This window comes from Scomber scombrus, chromosome 22 (genome assembly GCF_963691925.1).
Source record: "Scomber scombrus chromosome 22, fScoSco1.1, whole genome shotgun sequence".
NCBI classification, from domain to species: Eukaryota; Metazoa; Chordata; class Actinopteri; order Scombriformes; family Scombridae; genus Scomber; species Scomber scombrus.
In genome coordinates, this window is record NC_084991.1 from 7,453,584 (window position 1) to 7,476,754 (window position 23,171).

Genomic DNA, 23,171 nt, shown 5'->3' on the forward strand with positions numbered 1-23,171 from the left:
GGTCCATGAGGGGGTTCCAGGGTGTACCAAAAAGGGGAACAATTTATTTTCACCCTAATTTTTTTCAATTTGGTCATAGTTACTTAGTAGTTTAGGAGTCCTTGGTGGGGAAAAAAAGTGTAAGAAGCACAATTGTACTGTGCATGCCAGCAGTAAGAGCAGTAAGAGATATGGAGGCTTTTACTGAGACTAAGGAAACCAAATTACATCATGGCTCATGAGTCACAAATTCACCCAGAAGCACAGATAGATACTGGATTAATTGGATTATTACACGTACCCATTAATTATGTGCTCTGCTCTTTTCTCTCCAGTTACTTTCTCTTCAGGTTAGACTTGTTGTATTCTGCTGTGCTCTTCAATTTCCTAATGTTTTATTTCTTTTCTATTCTGTTATCTTGTTCAATTTTTTCCCCCTCCATTTAGTTTATTTAAGTTCCATTATATATAATTGGTTTCCTTTTATTTGTTCCACTTTATGTCTGGTGGTCTGAATTATCCTCTATTCTTTCTTATTTCTCAGCTTACAATTCAGTTTACAGAGTTCCCAAAATCATTTTCGACAAATACATGACTGAAAATACTTGTCAAGGTCAGTGTAAGGATTTATTAATGAGCCTATGGCTTTAGGGAAAGTTAATAAAAGGGGGGAAAAAGCCCTGCTTTTACCCCAGGACATTGTCCAGTGGTTGTTATGTTAATCACTCAGGCCTAATTAATACCATGCATATTATTAGCAAAATGAAGATTGAAATGCCAGCATGCGTTAATTACTATTCAAAAAGTCATCTACATTTCTGCAGTGAATGTTAACAGTCTGCCAGCACTAATTTACTTGAACCCTTCTCCTCTGTGAATGAGTAAATGGCATATTGCATAAGTTTTTAGAAATAATAAATAACAGACAGGGGTAATTTGGTGATAAGTGAAATTTAAAATGTCACCCGATACAATATCTACTTTCACTTCACCTGACAAAAAGTCAAGAAGTGATTGTGAAAGACCTTCTGTGTGCGCTGTCCAGCAAAACCTATACTTAACTCTCATACAGGATGTTTAGCTGTATCAAGATTATCTACTGCATGTGAGTGTGTGTGTGGTTGTGTGTGTTTCAAGGGGATTTCCCGATATAATCTCTAGTCCTTTCATTTCTAATAAACCTCATTCAGTGTGCCACTAATCCCTCGACTTATTGTTGTTTTTGAGACGACGTGGGAAAAGGAAAAGGGCACTTAACTCACTCACCAGCTCCTTCCTCTTCTATTTGACTTTAAATGACTGAAAACATGATCAGCCACACATGACAAGATTGTCATCCGCCAGGCTTTCAGGTGCCAGAATACACCACAAAAGAAACTTGAAATCTCAGGATGTCAAAATAAGCATGTATCTTGACTTAGGCAAAGTTTGATAACCCACTCGGTTAATTTTCAATATAATAAATATCTTGAAATGAAAACCTAATAAATCACTCATTCACATAATTATTGACTATTAAAACATAAATCTGTATACATACAGTGGATGGAGAAGTTCTATTGATTGAATTGTCTGGTATCTCAACTAAAACCATTTGTTCATGAAGGAGAATGAGGTATGGTGTTAAGGATTGTTGGTCATATATGTCAAAGCTATTTCTATCACTATATAGTACCACATAGAAAAGATGTCCTTACTTTTATGCAGTAGGCTACAAGGCAACTGCCTAAGTAGTCTCATTATGCCACCATTAAACGCATCATTAAAAGTGCACTAAATGTCACAACGTGGCACAGACAATAGTCTAGTTCCGCTTACTGCGTCTCTGTTAATAATTAAATGTAAATGGAATTAGAATAGGTGCATACTGACTTGAACTTTGTTTCTGAGGGTGGAGGCTTACTTGTCCAGTTCATCTACAGTAGCCTATATGACAAAAAATGCTTCCTCACTCAACTATAGTGGCATGCAGTGAGATTTCTGTCAACACGAAGGAGAAGAAGGGAAGGGATTTCATTTGTGGTTCTTACAGCATTGAAAAATTACATTTGAAGCTTCTGCAGGAGGATTTCTTTACAGAAACTGTCATAAAACAATTCACAGAACACACTGCCAGCAGTTTTCCAAGTAATTATTTCTTTAGTTGAAAGTAGCTCCAAGGAAAACTGTCAATGAGGTCTGTGGAATAAGTGAGAAAATAATTTTCTTAGTAATTTAGGTCAGCCAACCATTAATTCAAGTTACAGATGGGCATAGTTTGAGAGAGATTTGAGAGAGAGGCCAAAGAGTTGTGTTCAAATTACATAAAAGTAAGTAATACAAAGATGGGCTCTGCCAATTTTAAACACCTCCTTAATTAATCCTAGACTCGCACACATAATTAATTGATTTGCATGCCCACCCCCCTACAGTGGTCTCAAACAGAGCTTCCCTGCTGGGGAAGTTAATTGTCAGGTTAGACTGTTCGCCTTCAGAGGGTTTGTGCTGTGAATTATAATGATTCCAACTTTTTCTTCCATCGCCAGTGTTGCCTATTAACAACTTAATGGATTATATTAGTACTTTCCAAAGTACCACATACACTATTAATCACAACAGCTGCTTTCTGTTGGCAGTAGTGGACACTCATCTGTCATCTATAGATATGACTAATAAAGTAGAAACAGTGATGATTTTATCATGCAAATGGGGACGTTTTCATAATTCATCTCATTTCATTTAGCTAAACTCATATATAAAGTTATGAATAAGGCTACTACTACAGTGTGTACCCCTTGCAATGATAGTAATAGGGATTAACTACAGATATAGAATACCTTGACATGTTGGACAATTTGATGCTGCTTAGTTTAGCTTAGCTTAGTTTAGCAAAGACTTGGAGTTACGTCTCAATCCCCTGAAACCAGAAGTTGTTGTTTTTAGACTTTGGTTTGTGTATGAATTAAACAAAGACGTGAACTTATGTAGGTGTAGGTGTATTTTGTTACCCTACTACACAGTCAGGCATGCTGTTTCCCCAGTTTCCAGTTTTTACACTTAGCTAATTAAGCTGACAGGCTGCTAGTGGTAGCCTCCTTTTTAGCGTACAGATATGAGTGGTATCAATCTTTTCATGTAATTCATGGCAATTTAGCAAATAAGCATTTTTCCCAAAATGTCAAACATAATATGCCAACACTGATAATGTTGCTACTTTCTCCAACTACTGCTATTACGAGACTAAATTTGCAGTATTAATAGCATACAGTGCCACAACATTAATGTTTTGTTAATTTCATTTCATATTGTTATATCTATTCTTCTTGTTTCCGAGATTCAAGTGACCATCTTTAGATCTGCACTCTTGTCCTCAATCAGCTGAATATGATTGTTATCCTCAGGCTAAAGAGCAGGCGCCTGGACTCAATATATTTTCTTTGTTCAAGTGTTTCCCCAGAGTGCCAGAGATGGGACAGAAAAATGGCCAAAGGATGCCATATCGTCCAGTTTTTCCTCAGGTCTCTCTCCTCGTCTTCTTTCTTTCAGTCACATTCATCACAAGTTCATCCAAGGCCTTGAGAAGCAAATGTGCGTGCCAAAAAAAGAAGAAAAAAATTGTCATCACACATTTTTCTAAAAAGACATGTTGTGCAGAAACACAAGGCCATTATTACCAATAACGAAGTGCTTTTCACATTCATAGCTAAATAATTCAGCAGTCTCACATTATCAACTAAACCCCCAATGGAGAGCAGACACCTTAAAACTTCACAAAGGCAAGTGGGTGTCCTCACTCTTCGTCGTCTCTCCACGGTACAACTAAATTTGGCATTATTCTAATTAATGAGATGAGTTCATTAGTGTTCTTGGGGTTAATGTGTTGTCTTACAGCAGATTAGTGAAGGGATTTCAGTGTTGCTGGAGCATCCTAATTAGATCACAGTGGGTGCAGCCTGCTTAAATAGATGGAATAATGAAAGTTGTCACTCTTCTCAGTGGCAATTTGATTACTGCGCCGTACCTCGCCTGATAAAAAAAAGGCCCAACATTCACCTGGAACAGGACTAAATGAAATTAATTTGATTATATGTATCAATAAAACAGCACCAGCACTCTCTTTTGAAGTTTGGATTGGACTCACATGTCCTGATGATGAGGATTAATGGGCCATAAGTGCCATCTACTGGACTGAGATAATACTGCAGTCATGACTGAGAGTTGGAGGTTAGTATATTACTATACAACACCACAAAACAATTTGAAATCAATATAGTTGTTGTTGGGAGTAAACTGCTATAACTATATTCACTCTTTGCTTGTGCATGTTATAATTCAATTTCTCCAGCTACATGTTTTTAGCAATTATCTGTACACTGCTGCATAAAAACCTTATTTTACATAAAAGCTGCTTTAATCAATATTTTTTGAATTAACCATTGATCAAATTACTATATGAAAGGTGGCACTTACAGTGAAGAACCACCGGAGAGTCTCCACAATTCATTACCAGCCAGTTCTACGTTAGCATCTTTTAGCTCAACCTTCAGGTTTGCTGTATTGGTTTAGTCTCATGTACCACCCTCACCAACTTTGTTTTCAGCCTCAGTTGTTTTTGTCAAATAAACAAACTGACTCTACGCTACTTTCCTAGCAACAAATAACTAAAAAGCAAAGTTAGCAACTAAAGCTGTTGAACATAGAGGTGCCTTTAGTTGCTAAAAAGCCGGATATATCCCTCCGCGGTTGGTGGGGAGTAAAACAGAGCCAAAATCGGTTAAAACTGGATATATATTAGCTATATTGAATTAAACACAGCCGTAAATTAATGCTTTCATTGTTGTGTCTGCTGTTTAAGTTAGCAAATGCTTGCTAACACATTTGCCACAATGATTTTATAAATGTATGTGTTTAAAGCTTGTTGTGCTGCCCCAAAGTGGTAAAAACGATGAATTAAACGACTGTTTCCCATACATACTTCTTTATATTTAAGATTAAAAAATAGAATAGCAAATTAAACTGTCAGGGCCATAGATAGAGTTTTTAAAAATCTACAGGGAGTTTTCATGCTGCAAAATCAAATTTTTTGCGAGCTCTTGAATTGAATACTTCAGTGTTTGTAATCCTGACTACAGCTCTGAACTCAGTGTGAGAACATTAAATAAGTCAGTTAACAAATTCACAACCTTGTTTGGCATGTATAACTGTATCAAATGTGTTTAATAGCCAGCATTTGATATGTGGACAATTCCACTTGTAATTCTATTGTTTTGTATGATTTCTTTATTTAGCCTACTTGGGTGTATGACATTGCACAAATCCAAATATAATTTTCTCTCTTTTGTCTTCCTGTGTTTGCCTCGCATTAATCCCACTTTCATCATTTTCTCTAAGCTTCTGAAATTAAGCTAATCTTCTTTGCTCGTCCCATCCCACCCACTCTCCTTGTTGTTCGAGCCCACGCTCATCTCATGTTTTTTGTAGTGTTTTCTAAGTGGAGAATGTCGAGATAAGTGGAATATTACGCTCTGGCAACAGACACCCTAAATGACTTTGTGATTATGATGCAGAGGGTGTTGTCTTGGAGATAGCGGGAAGAGGAGGAGGAGATGGAGGAGGAAAAGGGGGGATTATGAGGCTAATTCCTTTATAACTTTTTCCCTCATTAATCTCTGTGGAGGGATACGAGATTCTTTAAATGCTAATGTCCAATAAAGATGTCAGCAATGACATTTTACAGGGGCATCACAGATGTGAACGAAGTTGACTGCATTGTTGTGGAAGAACTTTTCCTGCTTTACTCATGGTACTTTTCTCACATGTTAATTGGAAGAATCCTCTCATGGGATTAGACATTAATACATTATAATCAGCAATGGGCTTCTTTGCGCTTCTTTGTTGAGTCATAAATTCAAACTTTTTGTGCCAAGGTCGAACGTAACAACCCTTTGTGTCCTCAAAAATAACTTTACGGAGTTAGAAACAAACATATGAAAGGCACTCAAAAAAGAATGTAAAAAATGTTTTCAGAGGAATCAAACTTTAATTCAAACACAAGTTGATTCTGTTTAATTTAAGCACAATCAGCTATTTACAAGAAGTTAGTGGAGGCCAACGTGGCAAAAAGATGAAGAGCCAGCATTGAAATGTGTCCTTGTTTGTCATCATATGACTTTCACAGCAAACAATGATGGACAAAAAGGAAATTTTGTATTTCCTTAAAAAGCACCCACTGATCACCTAAAAACAAAAGACAAAGAAATCACTGGTGTCTCTTCTTTTCTAATATTTTACTTCCTGGGCAATCACTCCTTACAATCCCTTTATAGAGAATTAATGTCCAAAAGGTAGAAAATGAAATTACTCCTTCCTTTGCTTTAACTCACATCCTGTTCCAAGGACAAATCACTGTGAAAATCCCTTCTGAGGAGATATGATCGTTTTCGACACAGTCGTTCTGTTGATGCTTTTATGCTGACCGAGGCCATGACGCTGCCAAGCTCTTGTCAGCGTCACAACCAGCCTGAGCACCCTTTGGGACTTGAAATTAGAGTGTGACGACACTAAAGGTTTGCATAATATCGATCTCTGTTCTCGTAATCTCTGTTAGCAAACTTGGCATCCTTCTTGCTGTGCGGGATTCGACCGAACGGCGCGTGGTCGTTAAAACACGTGTCGAAGACCTCGTCGACTATTTTCTCCGCCTCCTCTCGGCTAACTTTCCTCACGGCCAGGATGGAGCGAAGGGCACGGCCACGCACACACTCCTGTCAAAGCAGAAAAGATAAGTTAGCTAGCAGCCACTGTGCTTTAGAGTCAATTTTTAGCCAATGAATGTACCTTATGATGCTCCTTCAGGCCAAAGTTGAATCTCGCAACTTCATTACTGAAGGAACAGTCTCCACTGAGGTTAGCTGCTCGAACCTGAAGAGAGAAACAAAAAAACTTTGCATTATCTGAAATAAACTTGAGAGCAACTATTTAACTAGTTCCTTAAATTTACGTCCCGCCACTACTGTCCAAACCTCTGGCACTGTGTCATACGAAAACATGTTGATCAATTGCAGAACACTATGATTGCGAAGTGATTTCATCTGACCAATACAGAAAACAAAATATTTTGATATCAAATGTCAGTGTGTTGAATCCCTGCCTTATGCTCAAACTAAGTTCAATTCAACTGAACTTTATGTATCCCAGTAACAAAAGCCACAGCTCACCACCCAGATCAACAGATATACACACACAGTTGATAGGAAAGAACAGACCAATTGTGTTAATCATAAAGCTAAAAACAATTAAACCTATAGGCATAAAAACCTATGTGAAATTGCTAAAGAATACATTAATGAATAAATATGAATATCTAAATACTGGGTGCAATTTGATCTCAATGCAAACAGTGTAAGAGGAAGTGGACATATCAAGAGACTGTAGAAAGGCTCAATGACACACATTAACTGGATGAATCAGACACAATAACCAGCTTAAATGCAACCAGTGCTGAACACATGGGTGCTCACCTCAGAACAAGCCAGGTGTCTGAAGTTGTTGAACCAGTCCACGTGGGCCCGGCAGTGGTCGAAGGCATGGATGAGCTCGTGTGTGACCACTCGGTTCATATGGGACTGCTGGTGGATGTTGTTCTGACACAAAACGATCTGCAAACGAACCCAAGTCTCATCACTGCTGATCGCTCCAGTTCTTCTGATTTAGCAAAATGACCGTTGTTACGCGTATTAACTGCTTTGTCTTTCTTACTTGAGAGGAAGTTGCATCGAAGCCACCACTGACCGCGCCGTCACAATCTTCACAGGAGAAATGTCGGTCTTTGAACACCTTGCTGTGTAAAATTGAGAAAGCAATGAAATCCAAAAAGTCCAAAAATATTTGACTAAAATCAAAAAAGTAATAGTTATACTGCACATGGTCACTTTTATGTGATAATGGGAATATTTAGTAGGACCCAGTCAGATGAGCAGTATGTGGTTGATGCCCCAAACACAAATGAAAGAGACAAGCAATATCAAGACTGTGCTTCTAAAAATGCTTCTGATTCAGTCATTTAATTTGTTCTTATGCATTGATGTTTATTGGCTCTCTTCTATTGTAATTTCTTTACACTTTATTCATAAATTTGACATACAGTACCAGTCAAAGGTTTGGACACACCTACTCATTCAAGGGTTTTAGAACAATACTGAAGATATCCGAACTATAAAATAAAGAATCATGTACAACACAATTGATAGTCTCAAATGCATTAAGATGAAAAATTCCACCAATAAACCTTTGTCAAGGCAAACATGTTCATTGGAAACCATTTCAGATGACTAACTCAGAAGCCGATGAACAGAACACTTATAGTGCACAAAGCTGTCATCGAAGCACTGTGGCTACTATAAGGATAGTTAAGTTTGTTTCACTTTTTTTTGTTTACTACTTAATTCCAAAAACACTACTTCATAGTTTTGATGTCTTGAGTATTGCTTTTCAATGTACTGTATTTCTTGTGGTAACTTTTCTTTCCATATATATATAATAGTGATATTATTTGTGTATATGTTGTAGGATCTATCATTTTTCCTTTTTGTATTAATTGCAAGAATGTTTTGTTGCTTAGGTTGTCAAGCCTGAGGATAGGTGCCGGGTATCCTGGGTTGATGTGAGTATGTATAGATGTGATGCTGTATTTTGGTTTGTTAAGATATTTAGTGTTATTTAACAGACTGGATACAATTAAAAAATTACAATACCAGTACCAATCCAAGTGCCCTTAATGTGATACCGAAACCAATTGAGTACTTCATTCGATAACCATCTAAATTATTAGATTTTTACACAAATGCGCAAATACCGCAACTTCACCACCACAGACGGGCTGTAGCTGCTGTGGCAGTGGGTTGATCACATGTTGCATGAAATCGAAAAACGCTTGTGTTGATTGGCTATCAGCAAGTTCACAAACAGTCATGTTTTCTAGCTCTGGGTGCAAAATGATCGATTGCAGGCATCATTTGATGGGAGACGTTTCAGTAATACTTGGTATCTATTCATTTTGGTCAATACCTCAAAAGGTGTTGAGTACCGATACCCAGCCCTAGTTATTTATGTTCAATTATATTTTGTTTTCTTAATGTGTGTGGTTAAGTCTCTGTAACTTGTTTTGAGTGTTACAAAAGGTACCAATGAAATTAAATTATTGTAGTTGTCACTGCTGCTGTGCTGCTGCTCTTGCTGTTGATAGCAGTAGTACAATACTTCCCTCTGAAATGCAGAGGAGTGGAAGTTTAAGTAGCATAACATGGAAGTATTCAAAATTGAACTTAAGGACTATACTTGAGTAAATGTACTTGGTCTCTATCCAACAGTGAACATATATATGAACATATACATACCATCCTGAACTCTTCATGGCATTAAGGAGGAGTTTGGCATATGGACCTGAGAGAAGCACAAAAAACAATTAGAGATAATTAAACTGTAACAGCAGGGGTTGAAACACAAATACAAACACATTCATCAGGAACCTTCTTAATGGGACTAAACATCCACTATTCGCTACTGAGATGGCATTTCCATTAAAAAGGGTAATTAACCATTACGTCACTATACCAAGTTTTGAACCACAAATGTATTTTGAATCTATATATACCTTCTCAGCCGTTAATAAATGGGTGATTGATCCTTCATTAATGCTTCAGAGAGGAGAGAGTGTTTTCTTTAGGTTTGACACTATTTGTTCATAGAGAAAATACACATTATTTAATACTGGGGCCCAACCGATACTGCATTTTTGGTGCTGATGCAAATGTCGATATATTGGCCAGTAATACATATTATGTATATAAAACTCACAGTTTTTGCAATGTGATTATCAAAATCCCAGTGATAAAGAGATGTAATGCAGGCATGCCATTTTACAGTTTAACTTTAAACACAGTGCATTGAAACAGTAAACTTCACTGGGAATTTAATCATTATAAATTCCTATAAATAATAAAAGACAACAACAACAAAACACATATGTACATATTAAACTTGAATTAAGAAAAAGGATTAAATATATATCGGTCTGGCTCTCTGCAATACATTCACACTATATTATGATCTCATGTTATCTAAAACAAGAGAACAGCTAGGGTTACTTGTATGAATGTAATGAAAGTGAAGGATGCAACAACATTTGAATGTCAAGATTCATTATTACCATTAAAAATACCACCATTTTCAAATTTTGACTAAGCAGGTCAAATGTTTGGGTTATCGTTAAGTAGCTCCAATACTCACTAGTTTCCACTGCGAACTGTAACATGACCTGACACTTGTTATTGAAAGTGAACAGGCTCTCTGCGATTGAGCCCTTCTTGTACTTCCCTCCTTTCCTATCCGGGAATAAATCGTATCCATATTCCTCCTCTTGTTTAGTCTGGTCCATGCTGTGAAATGTTTGTTTGCTGTTTGAAAGCGTTAGAGTCAAGTTTCCTGACGGTGAGCTTCTGCTAGCTAGCAGGAGAGGTCATCACTGTGGTCACGTGGTGTAGGTCAAAGGTAATGAACAAAAATGTATTTATTCATTCATTTATTTATTTTATTTTATCAACGTCGCTGTTGTGTATAATTGTCGAGTACACAATTTACTTTATTGTAACGTAAAAAGATGATTTAAAAAAAAAAATTTCAACGCAGTTTTGTTCAGACCATAGAGGTTCAGACAGACTTGTACACGGTAAAGATCGTCTATTTAAAACATATAGACAGGTCGTCAACTCGAACTCAAGATAGTTGGACCGAAAGGCAAACCCAAGTATCAGGCTGTTTTCATCACCAGTCATTCAGTAGAACAGCTCTGCCATATATTCAACTTTTTTAAGTTTATACATTTTTTGTGTTAACATTGTTAAAAAAAAATTTTTTTAAAAAAAGGTGTTAATTCTACTTTATGTTTATTACTGAGGTCGTACTAAGTGGTGGCAGTGTACTGTGGTGAATTATATTGACTGGTGTCCCTAATATTTTGCCCCTCTCATGTATGTTAATGGATTGGACAAAATATTAGGAACACCATTCAATATAATAATGCACCCTAATCCACCACCATCACCCACTATGACCTCAATAATAATAAATATAAAGCAGAATCATCACCTTCTTGACTGAAATTGAAAATGTATAAACCTCATGAATGTAGAATTTAAAGCAGAGCTGTTGTATTGGATTGGATTAAAGAGGCCAGTGAGTGTATAATTCAGACTTTTCTTAATAAATGACAAACTTTGAGACATTACAAAACCACAATGTGATGTCAAACGTCCAAGACTTAATAAAGCACTTCCGTGGTGCACAGGATTTTTTTTTAATTTTAAACATCGTTTCAGCACTTTATTTATTTTTTTTCAGTCAGAGCGTGCTCTAAATATAGACGATCTTTGGTTGCGTGCTGCGCATGCTCTAGAGCGCAGAGGCTGCTGGTCCTCGGCTGTCATGGCTCTGAACGTAAACAGAAAGCTCAGCATGAAGACACGTTTTGTTTGCAGTACTTTACCAAACTAACTGCAGCCACGTTTTAACTGGGATTATCAGCCGGAGAAAGAAACCACAGGTACTTAACAAGCTACAGAGTCCTTTTAATTCACTTTATTATCTCTAAATATGTGTAACGTTAATATTACTGTGAGCTACATAGATAGCTGCTAGCCGCCAAAGCATGACACCGTGATTCTCGTGTTTTCCTCCAGGCTGTAACATCAACCTTAAGGCAACAACTTCAGCAACAAGTGTTAAACTTCTCCTTCATCTAAATGTGTTATTTGGCAGGGATGTCCGGAGGGAACAAAGCCATTGAGTTGCAGCTTCAGATGAGGCAGAATGCGGATGATATCCACGGCTTCATGAAGGAGCTGGAGAGCTGGGAAACAGACATAAAGAAGAAGGACGAGCAGCTGAAGAGCACAGGACAGCCGGAGCAGGTGCAGGTTAGTTCCTGCTGTAAGACGTGCATCCATCCACCTCAGCAGCTGGTAATGTTCAGGATAGTGTTAAGAACTTTCTGTCTGTCTTCTTCTCTGTTTGTAGAAAGAGCTGCCACCTGTGCGAAACAAGGACTATAAAAAAAAGATGAGAGAGAAGAAAAGAAAGAAGGCACCCACAGCTCACGGTGACGCAAAAGCAGAGGAACCGAAGGAAACATCAAGGATAAACGCCTATGACTATCGATCATGGGACAAGTTTGATGTGGTAATTATTGCATCACTTGCAGGCTTGTGAACCGCATTATCATTGAAACCAAAGAAGCGAAATACTAAAGCTTTATGTTTTTCCGCTGGCAGGACAAAGCTCTGTGTGAGATGGATAAAGAGGAAAGTCCAGCAGAGTCAAATGAGTCGGACTCAGAGGAAGCTACGGTCGATCAGGAGAGAGCGTTAGCTGAGAAGGAAAAGGTAAATATTGAATGAGAAGTAGTGTAAAGAAGGGGGAAAAAGAGTGAAAGAAAAGTGAAATGTAAGGCAAGGATATCCTTTTATTTTATTTTCAGGGCAATCAGTTTTTTAAAGATGGGAAATACGACGATGCCATTGAATGTTACACCAGAGGAATGGATGCAGATCCTTACAACCCGGTGCTTCCCACAAACAGAGCGGCCTCCTTCATCAGACTCAAAAAGTAAACATCATAGATTAACACTTTAAGATGCTTTGTTGTGCCATAAATGTACTTTTTTTAAAAACATCTATAAATGAAACCAACATATAGGCACTGTTTTGTTACTTTTCATTAGTTGTATTTGATGCAGGCTGTCCAAAATTGGTAGAGGTAAATTGGAGTTTGTTCTTTGCAGGTTTGCTGTGGCTGAGTCCGACTGCAACTTGGCGATCGCTCTCAACAGCAAATACTTCAAAGCGTTCACACGGAGAGGAGCGGCTCGATTCGCGCTGAAGAAATACGACTCTGCGTTACAAGGTGAGAACTCTTATTAAACAGGACGATGTGGCTCGTTTAAGTCCAGCGCACCGAGATAATAATATGAATCTGTTTCTGTGCAGATTATGAGACGGTTCTCAAGCTTGACCCTGGAAACCTGGAGGCACAGAATGAAGTGAAGAAAATCAAAGAGGTGAGGGTGAAGTGATTGTTTTGGGTTCAGCCACAACTTTCCAGCCTATTTTATTGCTTAGTTCCTGCTGGCTTGTTTCAGGTCCTCGAACAACAGGCGTCGACCACCCCGAGTGAAATAGCGCAGCCTCAGGAGACTCCAACAGTGGACCTTGAGCAGCAGAGACTAATGGAGGAGCAGCAGAGACGACAGGAGGCGGTTATACAAAAAGACAGAGTAAGCTTTCCTGTGACCTAACGTGACTGCGAAGAGTCATTTTAATCCCCTGGCATAATTAATATGTGAATATAAGACTTGTTTATTTGAGTAAGTCATACAAACCAAGCTATGTTTATTCATATATTTCCTCCTAGTGGTGATAGTGATGAATGTGTCTTTCAGGGTAATGCTTATTTCAAAGAGGGGAAGTATGAGGCGGCTGCGGAGTGCTACAGCAGAGGCTTGGAGGCCGACAGCATGAACGTGCTGCTGCCCGCCAACAGAGCCATGGCCTACCTCAAGCTGGAGAAGTAAGCCTAACACTCCCTCGTTCCATGTATTTCTCTTTTCAGGGTAGAAAACTGTTGAGATAATGCGTCACAACAACAGCATACTCACGGCAGACCTTCTCCTTTTGTGTTTTTCTGTTTTCTTTAGGTACAAGGAAGCGGAGGAAGACTGCACTAAAGCTATTTCTTTGGACAGTACTTACTCCAAGGCGTTCGCCCGCCGAGCCACCGCCAGAGTGTCTTTAGGAAAGCTGGAGGAGGCAAAACAAGGTGCAACACTAGTTTTAACAGCAGAAAGACTGTAAACTGTTGCTTCTAGGTAGTCTGTCTATTCTGTTGCTCTTATTCTATAAGCCTGTTTGGAAATATTCAATAATGTGTTTAAATGAATTTGCTAGAAAAATTGCACATGTATGCACTTCAGGAACTTCTGCATTGCACATTTATATATTGCAGATTTACTCACATAGAGATTGTTTATTGTATATAGTATTTTAATTAGATTTTTGATTTGATTTTATTTATTTTATCACTTTCACCCTTATGCTGCTACTATTTTTCCACTATACTACTTGTGTCAATTTGAATTTCTGATCAATAAAGATTGATCTTATCTTATATATTTAGTTGTATATAAATACATCATGTTTGTGTGTCACAGATTTTCAGGAGGTGTTGAAACTGGAACCAGGAAACAAGCAGGCGCTGAATGAACTCCAGAAACTCCAGATTGTATGTTTCACAAGTTCCACTAATTTGTTTAAGTGCAATTAATTAATTTAACTTAAAGTTTAGACTTAAATTGGAACAGCGGAGTAGTTATAGTAGTATAGTAGTTATAGAATAAAGAACATTGTTTCCACTCTTAATTGTATTCTTTGCTGTTTTGCTGTTTGTCATTTAGAGAATCAGTGTTTTTCCACTAGTGTATTTTAAGTGCCTTTGGTTAGCTAGATTCAACACAAACCTAATACCAAGATGACTAATGGACACATAAAATTTGAATGAATTTGATCTTCAACAGATATAATTTGTCTTTGTCTCATGTTGTCAGGACGTTGGTTCCAGCGGCCTCCTTCAAACACTGGACAGCTCACAGAGGAGAACAGTTCAGCCAATAGACAAACCAACACACCTGCGCTCCACTGTGAGTCACTCATCTCTTTTTAAACATTTATTTTTATACCTACCAGAGCTGTGTGTTCAGGTCTAATCAAGCCTTAAAATAGTGACTCTGCATGTTGCTACACTGAAGGCAAGGAAAGGTAAAAGACAAAGATTTTCTGGACACAGCTTCTTAAATTTACAGATTTGCCTGGTTTTCTTTATTTCATATACAGTATTTAGTAAATGAAATCCTTTGGTGTTTTTAGACTGCAAAATAAATTATTTCAAAACATTATGGGGTCTGATTGCATGTGATTGTCACTTGCCATTATGTTTAATATTGTGTAGGCTAAATTACTAAACGTGTAATTAAAAGAAATAATAAAAAACTGCTGCCATAATTGGATTATTTGAAAAATTAAACTTTTTTTTTCTTCTTCTTTTTGGTCTCTGTTGAATTTGTAGTTTTGAGCAGCTCATAAATGACTTAACATTAACATCTGAATGTACTTTTACCATCTGGTCGAATCACAGTACGCCTTAACTTTATTTGTCCAGCAGGTGGCAGGATAGACAATGATTGACACTGTTATCTTCAGCTTTCAGTATCAGTCACTGATGATATGATGCTTTTTCATTTATTAAGATAGACAGACTCAGGAGGATCTGATTATTTAAGTTCATCTTTTAAAGATCTGTGCTTATTCTGAACATCTAATGCTCCTCAGAAACCGTTGAGGAGGATTGACATCGAGGAGGTCAGTGGTAAGGTGACGCTGCCTGAGGTTGAGTCAGGTGGGTCCAGCTCTTTCATTCAGGAGGTGGTGAGAGAGGCGGAGTGTGTATCGTCGCCGCTGTCAACGTCACCCAGCGCAAAGATGATCAAGATCGAGGAAATAACAGACGTCCCCTCACACTCATCTGAGCAGTCAGTGGAACTGTTTCATTATAGTTTAAAAACCTTTTAATACATTTTTAATTGTTTGAGTACTTTCTTTCATTGGAGCAGTTTAACAAAATGTTCTCCTTGTGTTCCCCAGAGTTCCTGCTGGCAGACAGACAAAAGAACCCGCACAGGAAGAAATCACTCCTCCTCCGCCTGCCGAACCATCAGCCAAACCCTCCTCAATACTAACAGACCCGCCTCCTCCGCCCACCAGCAGCTTCCAGCTGGAGGCCGACCTCCGCAAGATCGGAAACCAGCCTGAAGTCATTTACAGATATCTGACGGTGGGCTGTGTGTTTGTATCTAACTGAAGTGACAGTTCAGTATAATTATATGCTGTCATCACCATCAGGCAGAAAATTTTATTTTAGTCACTATTTTTTAGGATATTTTTTTACAGCTTAAATCTAGAATTGGTTCTATTTAATGACTATTTCTGTTAAATTTTTCAGAAACTAAAAAATGTATGTATATATATATATATAAAATATATATTTGTGATGAATCAGACAGACAAACTGAACACTACATATATGGCAAGATTACACTTTATTACTTTTTACAAACAAAATTCTCAACTTTATGTTCTTTTATCTTGCAGCAAATTAAGCCAGAAGTGTATGCAAACATTTTCCACAACTCCCTCGAACCTGATATTCTCAATCAGATCCTTAAGACGCTGCATGATTTTTACATCAAGTAAGTTCTGAAAGATGCTAATAGACAAAAAAATCTAGACCTTTTCTATTCAACACAACTAAGTTACAGGTGTAGTCTTGTACTGTACATTAAACATGAGTCTTGTGCAGGAATGAAGCGCCGGCCGTCACACTGGAGATCCTCAAGAATCTGTCGAGCGTGAGGCGCTTCGACATGGCCGTCATGTTCATGTCTTCCACGGAGAAGAAAAGTGAGATATCTTTGATCAGATGTTAGATGGCGGCTCATGCTCTTGTCCTGCACATTTCTTCCTATCAGTCATTCTTGTACTCCTTTTCTCTCCCACAGTGCTTAATGAATTGTTCGACTTCCTTCGCCGAGCCAACATGGATGAAGCATGTGTTACAGCCTTACAGAAGAAATATGGTGTATGACCCCTGGATTTAAATGTGCAAGTTCAATAGACTTTAAATTTCAACAGAGTGCTCAACTGGAAATAAAATCAATAAAACACCTTAGTTTTACTCTGATACTGAATAAACTTTCATCACTTCCACCTCCATTAAATTGGAATGCTGCATATTGGCCTTATTTATAGTTAAAAGCTGGAAATTCACAGATTGTAACTCTGACTTTGGTGCATTTTACTTAATAAAAACGTTTAGAATCTTGTTACTTATGCAAAAGCTAATGTCTCTGATGATGACATCATCCTGTTTACATGTATACTGTATGTTTTACCATTTATTGCACAACTGTTTTCATACGTTTATGAGGATACAATGCTGAAAATTGTGTTTTCTATATTTTGAGACCTACTTGGTTATGGAGGTAGAAATATACACGTCTAACTCATTCCTGCTGCATAAAGGCACGCTACATAGAAAATAGACAAATGCTGACTCTTCAAACTCAGTTCAGGTTTATGCAAGTGTATTGTATGTGAGTTGACATGAAGTTATATAACTACATCTAAGGGAATGAACCAACCAGACGCTGTGTTCTATAAAAAGGAAGTGTGAATTCTCAACTTTCTAGTACATCTCGAGAGCAGTGTGAAAGTGTGGATTGGTCTCTGTGAGTACTCTACCCAGTTTGAATGTTCTTCATGTTCTTATACCTGCCAAAAGAAACCTGATGTAGCAAATGGCTAATCTGGTTTGACTGTAGAAGCCTGTGTGACTGATGGAGTGTTTCAGTTTGAGCCACAGGTATTCAGTTTCTGTATTAATATCTATTCTCAGAAAACTGACCTACAAATAAAGGTGTATTTTGTTATTTGTTTGCATACTGTTTTCAAATCAGAACCTCAAGAAGTACTCAACTAAACATTGCTCAATCTCAGAAGTGTCACATAAGTGATGAATTAGCACTGGGTATGCAGTTAAAGTGAAGTAGTTCATTGTTTATTAAAAGTGCATATTGTTTGGCAAGACAAATGGGAATATGTTGGTAAAGAAAAGAGATAAGCCTTGTGCAAGTAAAATTCAACTTAACACTCAAGCACGCAATCTATATGTTCCTTCTCAGTGCCTGTCTAATCTTATTCACTGTCACAAAGCAGTTGGAACCTGTCCCAGTGTGCTTTGTGCTGGAGGCGAGGAAACACCCCGGTCAGGTCAGGAGGCCATCACAGTTCAGAATAAACAATGCTTGAGCAAATACAGCTACGTACATGAGTGTCATTAATATAAAGATAACCAAAGTATATTTTAGTGCTTCATTGTGTACAGAGCACTGGCGGATTAGAAGAATCTAGTTTTCACTGTGCAGATTCCAGTCTCAGCATCCACACCAGTGGGGCTCTGCAGTGGAAAACATAATAATCTGAGTTACAACAGAATTACAATTATCAGCTATGTCTGGATACTCTCAAACCTTCTACCAACACCCTACCTGAGATGCTGAGTGTTTCGTTGACTATCGCCGTCTTGTCAGTGAACGCATTCTCAGCCTGGCAGCTGATGGACTCTGAGGACGTTAGGCTGTTCAGAGTGATGTCAATCACACTACCCGTCATCTTCTTCCCATACAAGATCCATGTGAAGCTGCAGGGAGGAGTGCACTCAGCTGAGCATGTAAAACTGGCTGTGACTCCAACTTCAAGATAATCTGGCCCTGAAATGGTCACATTCTTTGGTCCATCTGCAAGAAAGCAGCCACTTAGAGAAATACAAACAACATCAGCAGAGAAATTCCTTGCGTACATTGCATCTCTATTGCAAGTTAAAGCTGCATCAGACAAGATTTTCATGTAAAATGAAGAGTTAGTAGAGGTACTCAAATGTGTGCCATCATGTAAAGAGTCTTGTTAGTGATTGTCAGAGAAAATGTCTTACTTCAAGCAACCCCAGGAAGGCTAGCAACCATGTCATGTGAAGCTAATAGGGGTCCTATTAACATTAAACAACTTCCACCCCGGATATTTGCTTACCAGCCACCACCACTGTGGTCTCAGCCATCCTGTTTTTCTTTGTCAATGGGTTGGCAGCCTCACAGGTGAGGGTGGTCTGGTATGGAGGTGTAACAGGTGTGAAGAGTATAGAAGCATTTGTTGCCAGGAGCGTGTCACCGTAATACCAGGTGATGGAGCAGGCGGGGGAGCAGTCAGCCAAACATTGGAGCTTTGTTGTAGATCCAGGCTGAACAAACATCTCCCCACCCACAGATCCGTTGTTGGGTTTCACAATTAGCACCTTATCAGGCCCATCTGGAAAATAGCAGCAAACAATCAGTTTGGATAAGGTGACCATTGAGTTTATTTCAATACAAGCAAGCCATGTGTCCGCTGTCAAACATGTTGGACACCTCTGCCCCACTGAACATAGACTGTGTGATTAACAACCCTAGTATACTCACAGCTTAGTTGCAACTCGTAGCCAGCAGACTGGATGAGGGTTGCCCCCCCTGCCACAACACATTGGTATAAACCGTCATCTGCCAGCAGGAGAGGACTAAAGGTCATAATACTGTTGTCATCAGAGTAATGCACTCTGTCAGATGCTGGCATCAGTTGTTTGTTCTTCAGCCATGTAATAGACATTGGATTTTGAGAACCAACACATTGCAGAGAGAAAGTCTCGCCTACCGCTGGCAGAGAGGTGGGACGCACTGATATGGGATCTGTCCAGAGAGAATATCAAAAAGGATTATCATTATAGGATTGCTAAAGTCACTCCTAAACCATTCCAAAAACTCAAACCAAAACCTAATCTGTTGAAAATAAGGTGGGAGCAATATCTTAGACTCACCAATGGCAATGAGGTCCTTAGTGGTTGTGATAGTGGCCTGAGATAAAGTGTTTGTGGCCTCGCAGATCAGAGGTTCAGCTTTAGAGTAGTCACTAACAGTTATCTGCAGATGACTGGCAAACTGTTGTGTGTCATCCTTAAACATGATGGGTAAATGGATTATGTCTCCGTGGAAAGTCTTCCCCATGTACTTCCATGTAAAGGTGCAGGATGGAATGCATGTGGCCAAGCATATGAAGGTATACTTTTTCCCCATCATCACTGAAGTGTCACCAGCAATGGTAATGTCAGATACACCTAAAGAAGCAGACATAAAAAGGCATTTGAATGCATTGTGCGAGGTTACAGCATCACGTGTGCAATCAAAATGTAATAAAAAATTATCTAATAGCTGTATTTACTGTATAAATATCAGTACAGGTGATTCTGTCTTTTCTATTAACAATTCAATGGTTAATGGCTGCTATGTAAATTGTTAAGTCAAACTTCCAAGTTATTTCTTATACGTACTTGGCACCCACAGCATCAGAGTCGTAGAGATAAACAGATGGGAGACAGGGTCCTCAGCATAACAGACCAGTTTTTCAGAGTGAAGAATACTAGAAGGTGGAGTGACAGAAATGGTGTTGCCTTGTACAGTAGGATACCTCTGCTTTTCCACAATAACAGTCCATGAGTAGCTGCACGAGGGGTAGCAGTGAGCCGAGCAGTTAAAGACGGATTCAGCTCCTACAGTCAGAAAGGCTGGACCACTGATCTGTATATTTGATGGTCCCTCTGAAAAGTTGATATTCAATTATTATTTTTTAAAGGTATTCCTCCAAAGAAAACATATAAACTCAAATTCAATCTTATTATTACCTGTCACTTGCAGTGTTTTTTGAACAGTGGCTGATGCTCCTGTAGCAGGGTTGATTGCTGTGCAGGTCAGTTTTTGTGTTGGTTCTAGTTCCCTGAGCTGCAGGTTCAACTCTGACCCCTGGGAGGTCACATTACCCCTGGTCCAGGTGAACTGGCATGGTGGGTTGCAATTGGCTGAGCATTGGAAACCATAAGGGATTCCCACTGTCACTACGTCAGTCCCACTGATCCACAATGAGAACGGTCCATCTGCAGGGAAGGTAGAGCAAACAAAATGGACCTCTTTAAAAATGTAAGGAGCGAAGGAGGCTTAGTATTAGCTTTAGACAGCCATATTTGTGTCCTATTGTTTGGGGACCACAGCTGAAACTTGCATATAGACTATGATTGTGACTGGGACCCCAGTATACTCACAGGTTACTTGCATGTTGTAGGCAGCAGACTGGATTCCGGTTGCCCCATCTGCCACCACGCATTGGTATAAACCGTCATCTGTCTCCAGGAGATGACTAAAGGTCATCGTTAAGTTGTTAGTGGAGAAAAGCACTCTGTCAGATGTTGGCATTGGTTGTTTGTTCTTCAGCCATGTAATGACTGTACTCTGAGAGCCAGCACACTGCAGAGAGAAATTCTTGCCTGCTACTGGCTCATCCTGAGAGATGGGATGCACTGAGACGGGATCTGTGCACAGAAAACATTCAAAACACTTAACATAAACATGAAGGACATGGTGTGATTAGTTTTTCATATCTCGTAATATGAAAAAATCAGGTGGGAACGATATCACAGACTCACCAATGACAGTGAGGTTCTTAGTAGTGCTGATAGTGGCCTGAGATGCAGTGTTGGTGGCCTCACAGGTCAGTAACTCAAATTTAAAGTAGTCACTAACATCTATCTGCAAGTGACTGGCAAATGTTGACTTGTCCTCCTGATGCAAAGTGGGTATCTGGAATTCATCGCCTGGGAAAGTCTTCCCCATGTACTTCCAGGTCAAATTGCAGGATGGAATGCACATGGCCAAGCATGTGAACCTGTGCTGTTTCCCCATCATCACTGTGGTGTCACCAGCAATGCTAATGTCAGATAAAGCTTAAGAAGGAGTAAAGAAAAGGAAGTTTGAATGGATTTTTATCATTTGACAAAGTTACAGCCGAACATGAATGTTTGAGTTTAAGTCATTTGCATATGATTTGAAGCAACACTATATAACCTTCTGAAGTGCAGCAACTGTGGTCCAAATTAACAATTTCAGAATAATGGCATGTGCTATTTCATCTTGCAAAAATTAGGCTACTTAGTCTGGCTTTAATCTCATGAGTGTTATCAAAATAATTGCTGTTAACAATATAAAATGTAACTTAATGATAATTGAATCAAAATATAACAACAGTTAATCAAAATGTAATCAGCAATGTAAAGCAGGTATACAAATGGGGATCAAATACATCAATGCAATCAATCATCAATATCCAAACAGCTTTAACAGTAAGCCAACATGTTTTTCTCATGCACTATACCCAGCGTAGTTGCTTTTTATTGTTCATTGCTATTTGTTTAGCATATTTATTTTTATTTGGGAAGTTCTTTCACGTACTTGCCACCCACAGCGACACAGTCTTAGAAATGAAGAGATGGGCGACGGTGTCCTCAACCACACAGATCAGTTTTTCAGAGGTAACAGTGCCAGCAGGTGGAGTGACAGAAATGGTGTTGCCTTGTGCAGTATCAAATGTCTCATCTTCCACGACAACAGTCCATGAGTAGCTGCAGGAGGACGGGCAGTGAGCTGAGCAGGTAAAGACCGATGTAACTCCTGCAGTCAGAGAGGCTGGACCACTGATCTGTATATTTGATGGCCCAGCTGAAAAGTTTGGAAGCAGATTTGGATGAAGGATGTGCTACTGAGGGAACACATGAACAGGCAAAATGTCCAGAGGATCAATTAACTAAAAAATCTAAAGTTCTGTAGAAATGTTATTATCCTATTGCAGTTAATTTTAATGAATGCCTTTAACCATGATATTATTACTTTAATTATCACTGGTATAGAAAAACTTTTCTTGCCCTAGAGACACTGTATACACATTGCAAACTCTCACCCATAATAGTATGAATGATGAGCTATTATTAAATGTTATGTTATAATGTGGGCCTTTATGATGGCTTTTCCCTCATGTTGCCCTTTGGTGTTAATCTCTCCACACTACGGCAATTTCTCTAAACTCCTTCTTGGGATGATTCAATGCCTATATGTAGATGTAATTGAGTCTAAATTAGGTCATATATAAGAAGAGTTCACATTTAGCCACAAGGTGCAGCCTATAGCCTCTAATAAAATGTGTGTGGTAATTGGTCACTCTGAAGCCTGCCTTTTGTATATAAAGATGTTTATTTGATTTGTCAGCATGTGCCTAGTGCCAAGGGAAGACAGCGTGCGGGTGTCCCTTCTTCCTTTTAGACCAAAAAACTTTAAGGTTTCATAAATTCATTATGATACACATTTAAAATTCTTACTCAACTCATACAGAAATGGAAGACTATGACTCATGCAGTTTTCAAACATTTAAAAATAGAAATGATGAGCTAGTATTAAAACAGGAACTTACATGGGATGACCACCATGGTTCCACCCTGCTCAGTTTCACTGACAGGAAAACCTTTAATATGAGGGAAAAAAAAGAATGAATTAACATAATGAATTAAGTAAATGGCAGTTAAAACATGAACATGATATAAAATATTTTTTGTATAAAATTCTGCTATAATGCTGATCGTTCGCGTGTAGA

At 38.6% G+C, this 23,171-nt stretch overlaps 3 protein-coding genes across 4 annotated transcripts in view; 1 reads left to right on the forward strand and 2 right to left on the reverse strand.

The window, feature by feature from the left end:
• The window catches only part of LOC134004461 (mitogen-activated protein kinase 12-like), a 424,476-nt gene that overhangs the window by 254,142 nt on the left and 147,163 nt on the right, over positions 1 to 23,171 (reverse strand). The gene's annotated exons all lie outside the window — the stretch shown is intronic.
• On the reverse strand, positions 5,979 to 10,488 carry atp23 (ATP23 metallopeptidase and ATP synthase assembly factor homolog). Its single transcript, XM_062443771.1, has 6 exons — positions 10,246 to 10,488; positions 9,354 to 9,399; positions 7,717 to 7,798; positions 7,479 to 7,616; positions 6,796 to 6,879; positions 5,979 to 6,722 (listed from the first exon to the last, which is right to left on the reverse strand). Exons 1-6 carry the CDS (start codon positions 10,391 to 10,393, stop codon positions 6,519 to 6,521), a joined length of 702 nt encoding a protein of 233 aa, XP_062299755.1. The 5' UTR covers positions 10,394 to 10,488; the 3' UTR covers positions 5,979 to 6,518.
• rpap3 (RNA polymerase II associated protein 3) lies at positions 11,446 to 17,398 on the forward strand. Of its 2 annotated transcripts, XM_062443798.1 has the most exons (17): positions 11,446 to 11,557; positions 11,773 to 11,930; positions 12,031 to 12,192; positions 12,285 to 12,395; positions 12,491 to 12,618; positions 12,794 to 12,915; positions 12,999 to 13,069; positions 13,151 to 13,285; positions 13,451 to 13,578; positions 13,706 to 13,827; positions 14,219 to 14,289; positions 14,612 to 14,704; positions 15,393 to 15,592; positions 15,705 to 15,894; positions 16,212 to 16,309; positions 16,420 to 16,520; positions 16,619 to 17,398. In XM_062443798.1, exons 2-17 carry the CDS (start codon positions 11,775 to 11,777, stop codon positions 16,702 to 16,704), a joined length of 1,974 nt encoding a protein of 657 aa, XP_062299782.1. In that variant the 5' UTR covers positions 11,446 to 11,557; positions 11,773 to 11,774; the 3' UTR covers positions 16,705 to 17,398. The 2 variants fall into 2 exon arrangements, with proteins under 2 accessions (XP_062299782.1, XP_062299784.1); XM_062443800.1 differs by lacking the exon at positions 11,446 to 11,557 and having other exon boundaries at positions 11,857 to 11,934.

Excerpts from the sequence above, each read along its gene's own strand:
- atp23 (XM_062443771.1), bottom strand. The coding sequence starts at position 10,393 with ATGGACCAGACTAAACAAGAGGAGGAATATGGATACGATTTATTCCCG. Across the intron at positions 7,799-9,353 it reads GCCATGAAGAGTTCAGGATG|CAAGGTGTTCAAAGACCGAC; the intron begins GTATGTATATGT and ends AATTTTACACAG. Across the intron at positions 7,617-7,716 it reads TCGATGCAACTTCCTCTCAA|ATCGTTTTGTGTCAGAACAA; the intron begins GTAAGAAAGACA and ends GTTCGTTTGCAG.
- rpap3 (XM_062443798.1), top strand. The coding sequence starts at position 11,775 with ATGTCCGGAGGGAACAAAGCCATTGAGTTGCAGCTTCAGATGAGGCAG. Across the intron at positions 12,396-12,490 it reads CGTTAGCTGAGAAGGAAAAG|GGCAATCAGTTTTTTAAAGA; the intron begins GTAAATATTGAA and ends TTTTATTTTCAG. Across the intron at positions 14,290-14,611 it reads AACTCCAGAAACTCCAGATT|GACGTTGGTTCCAGCGGCCT; the intron begins GTATGTTTCACA and ends TCATGTTGTCAG.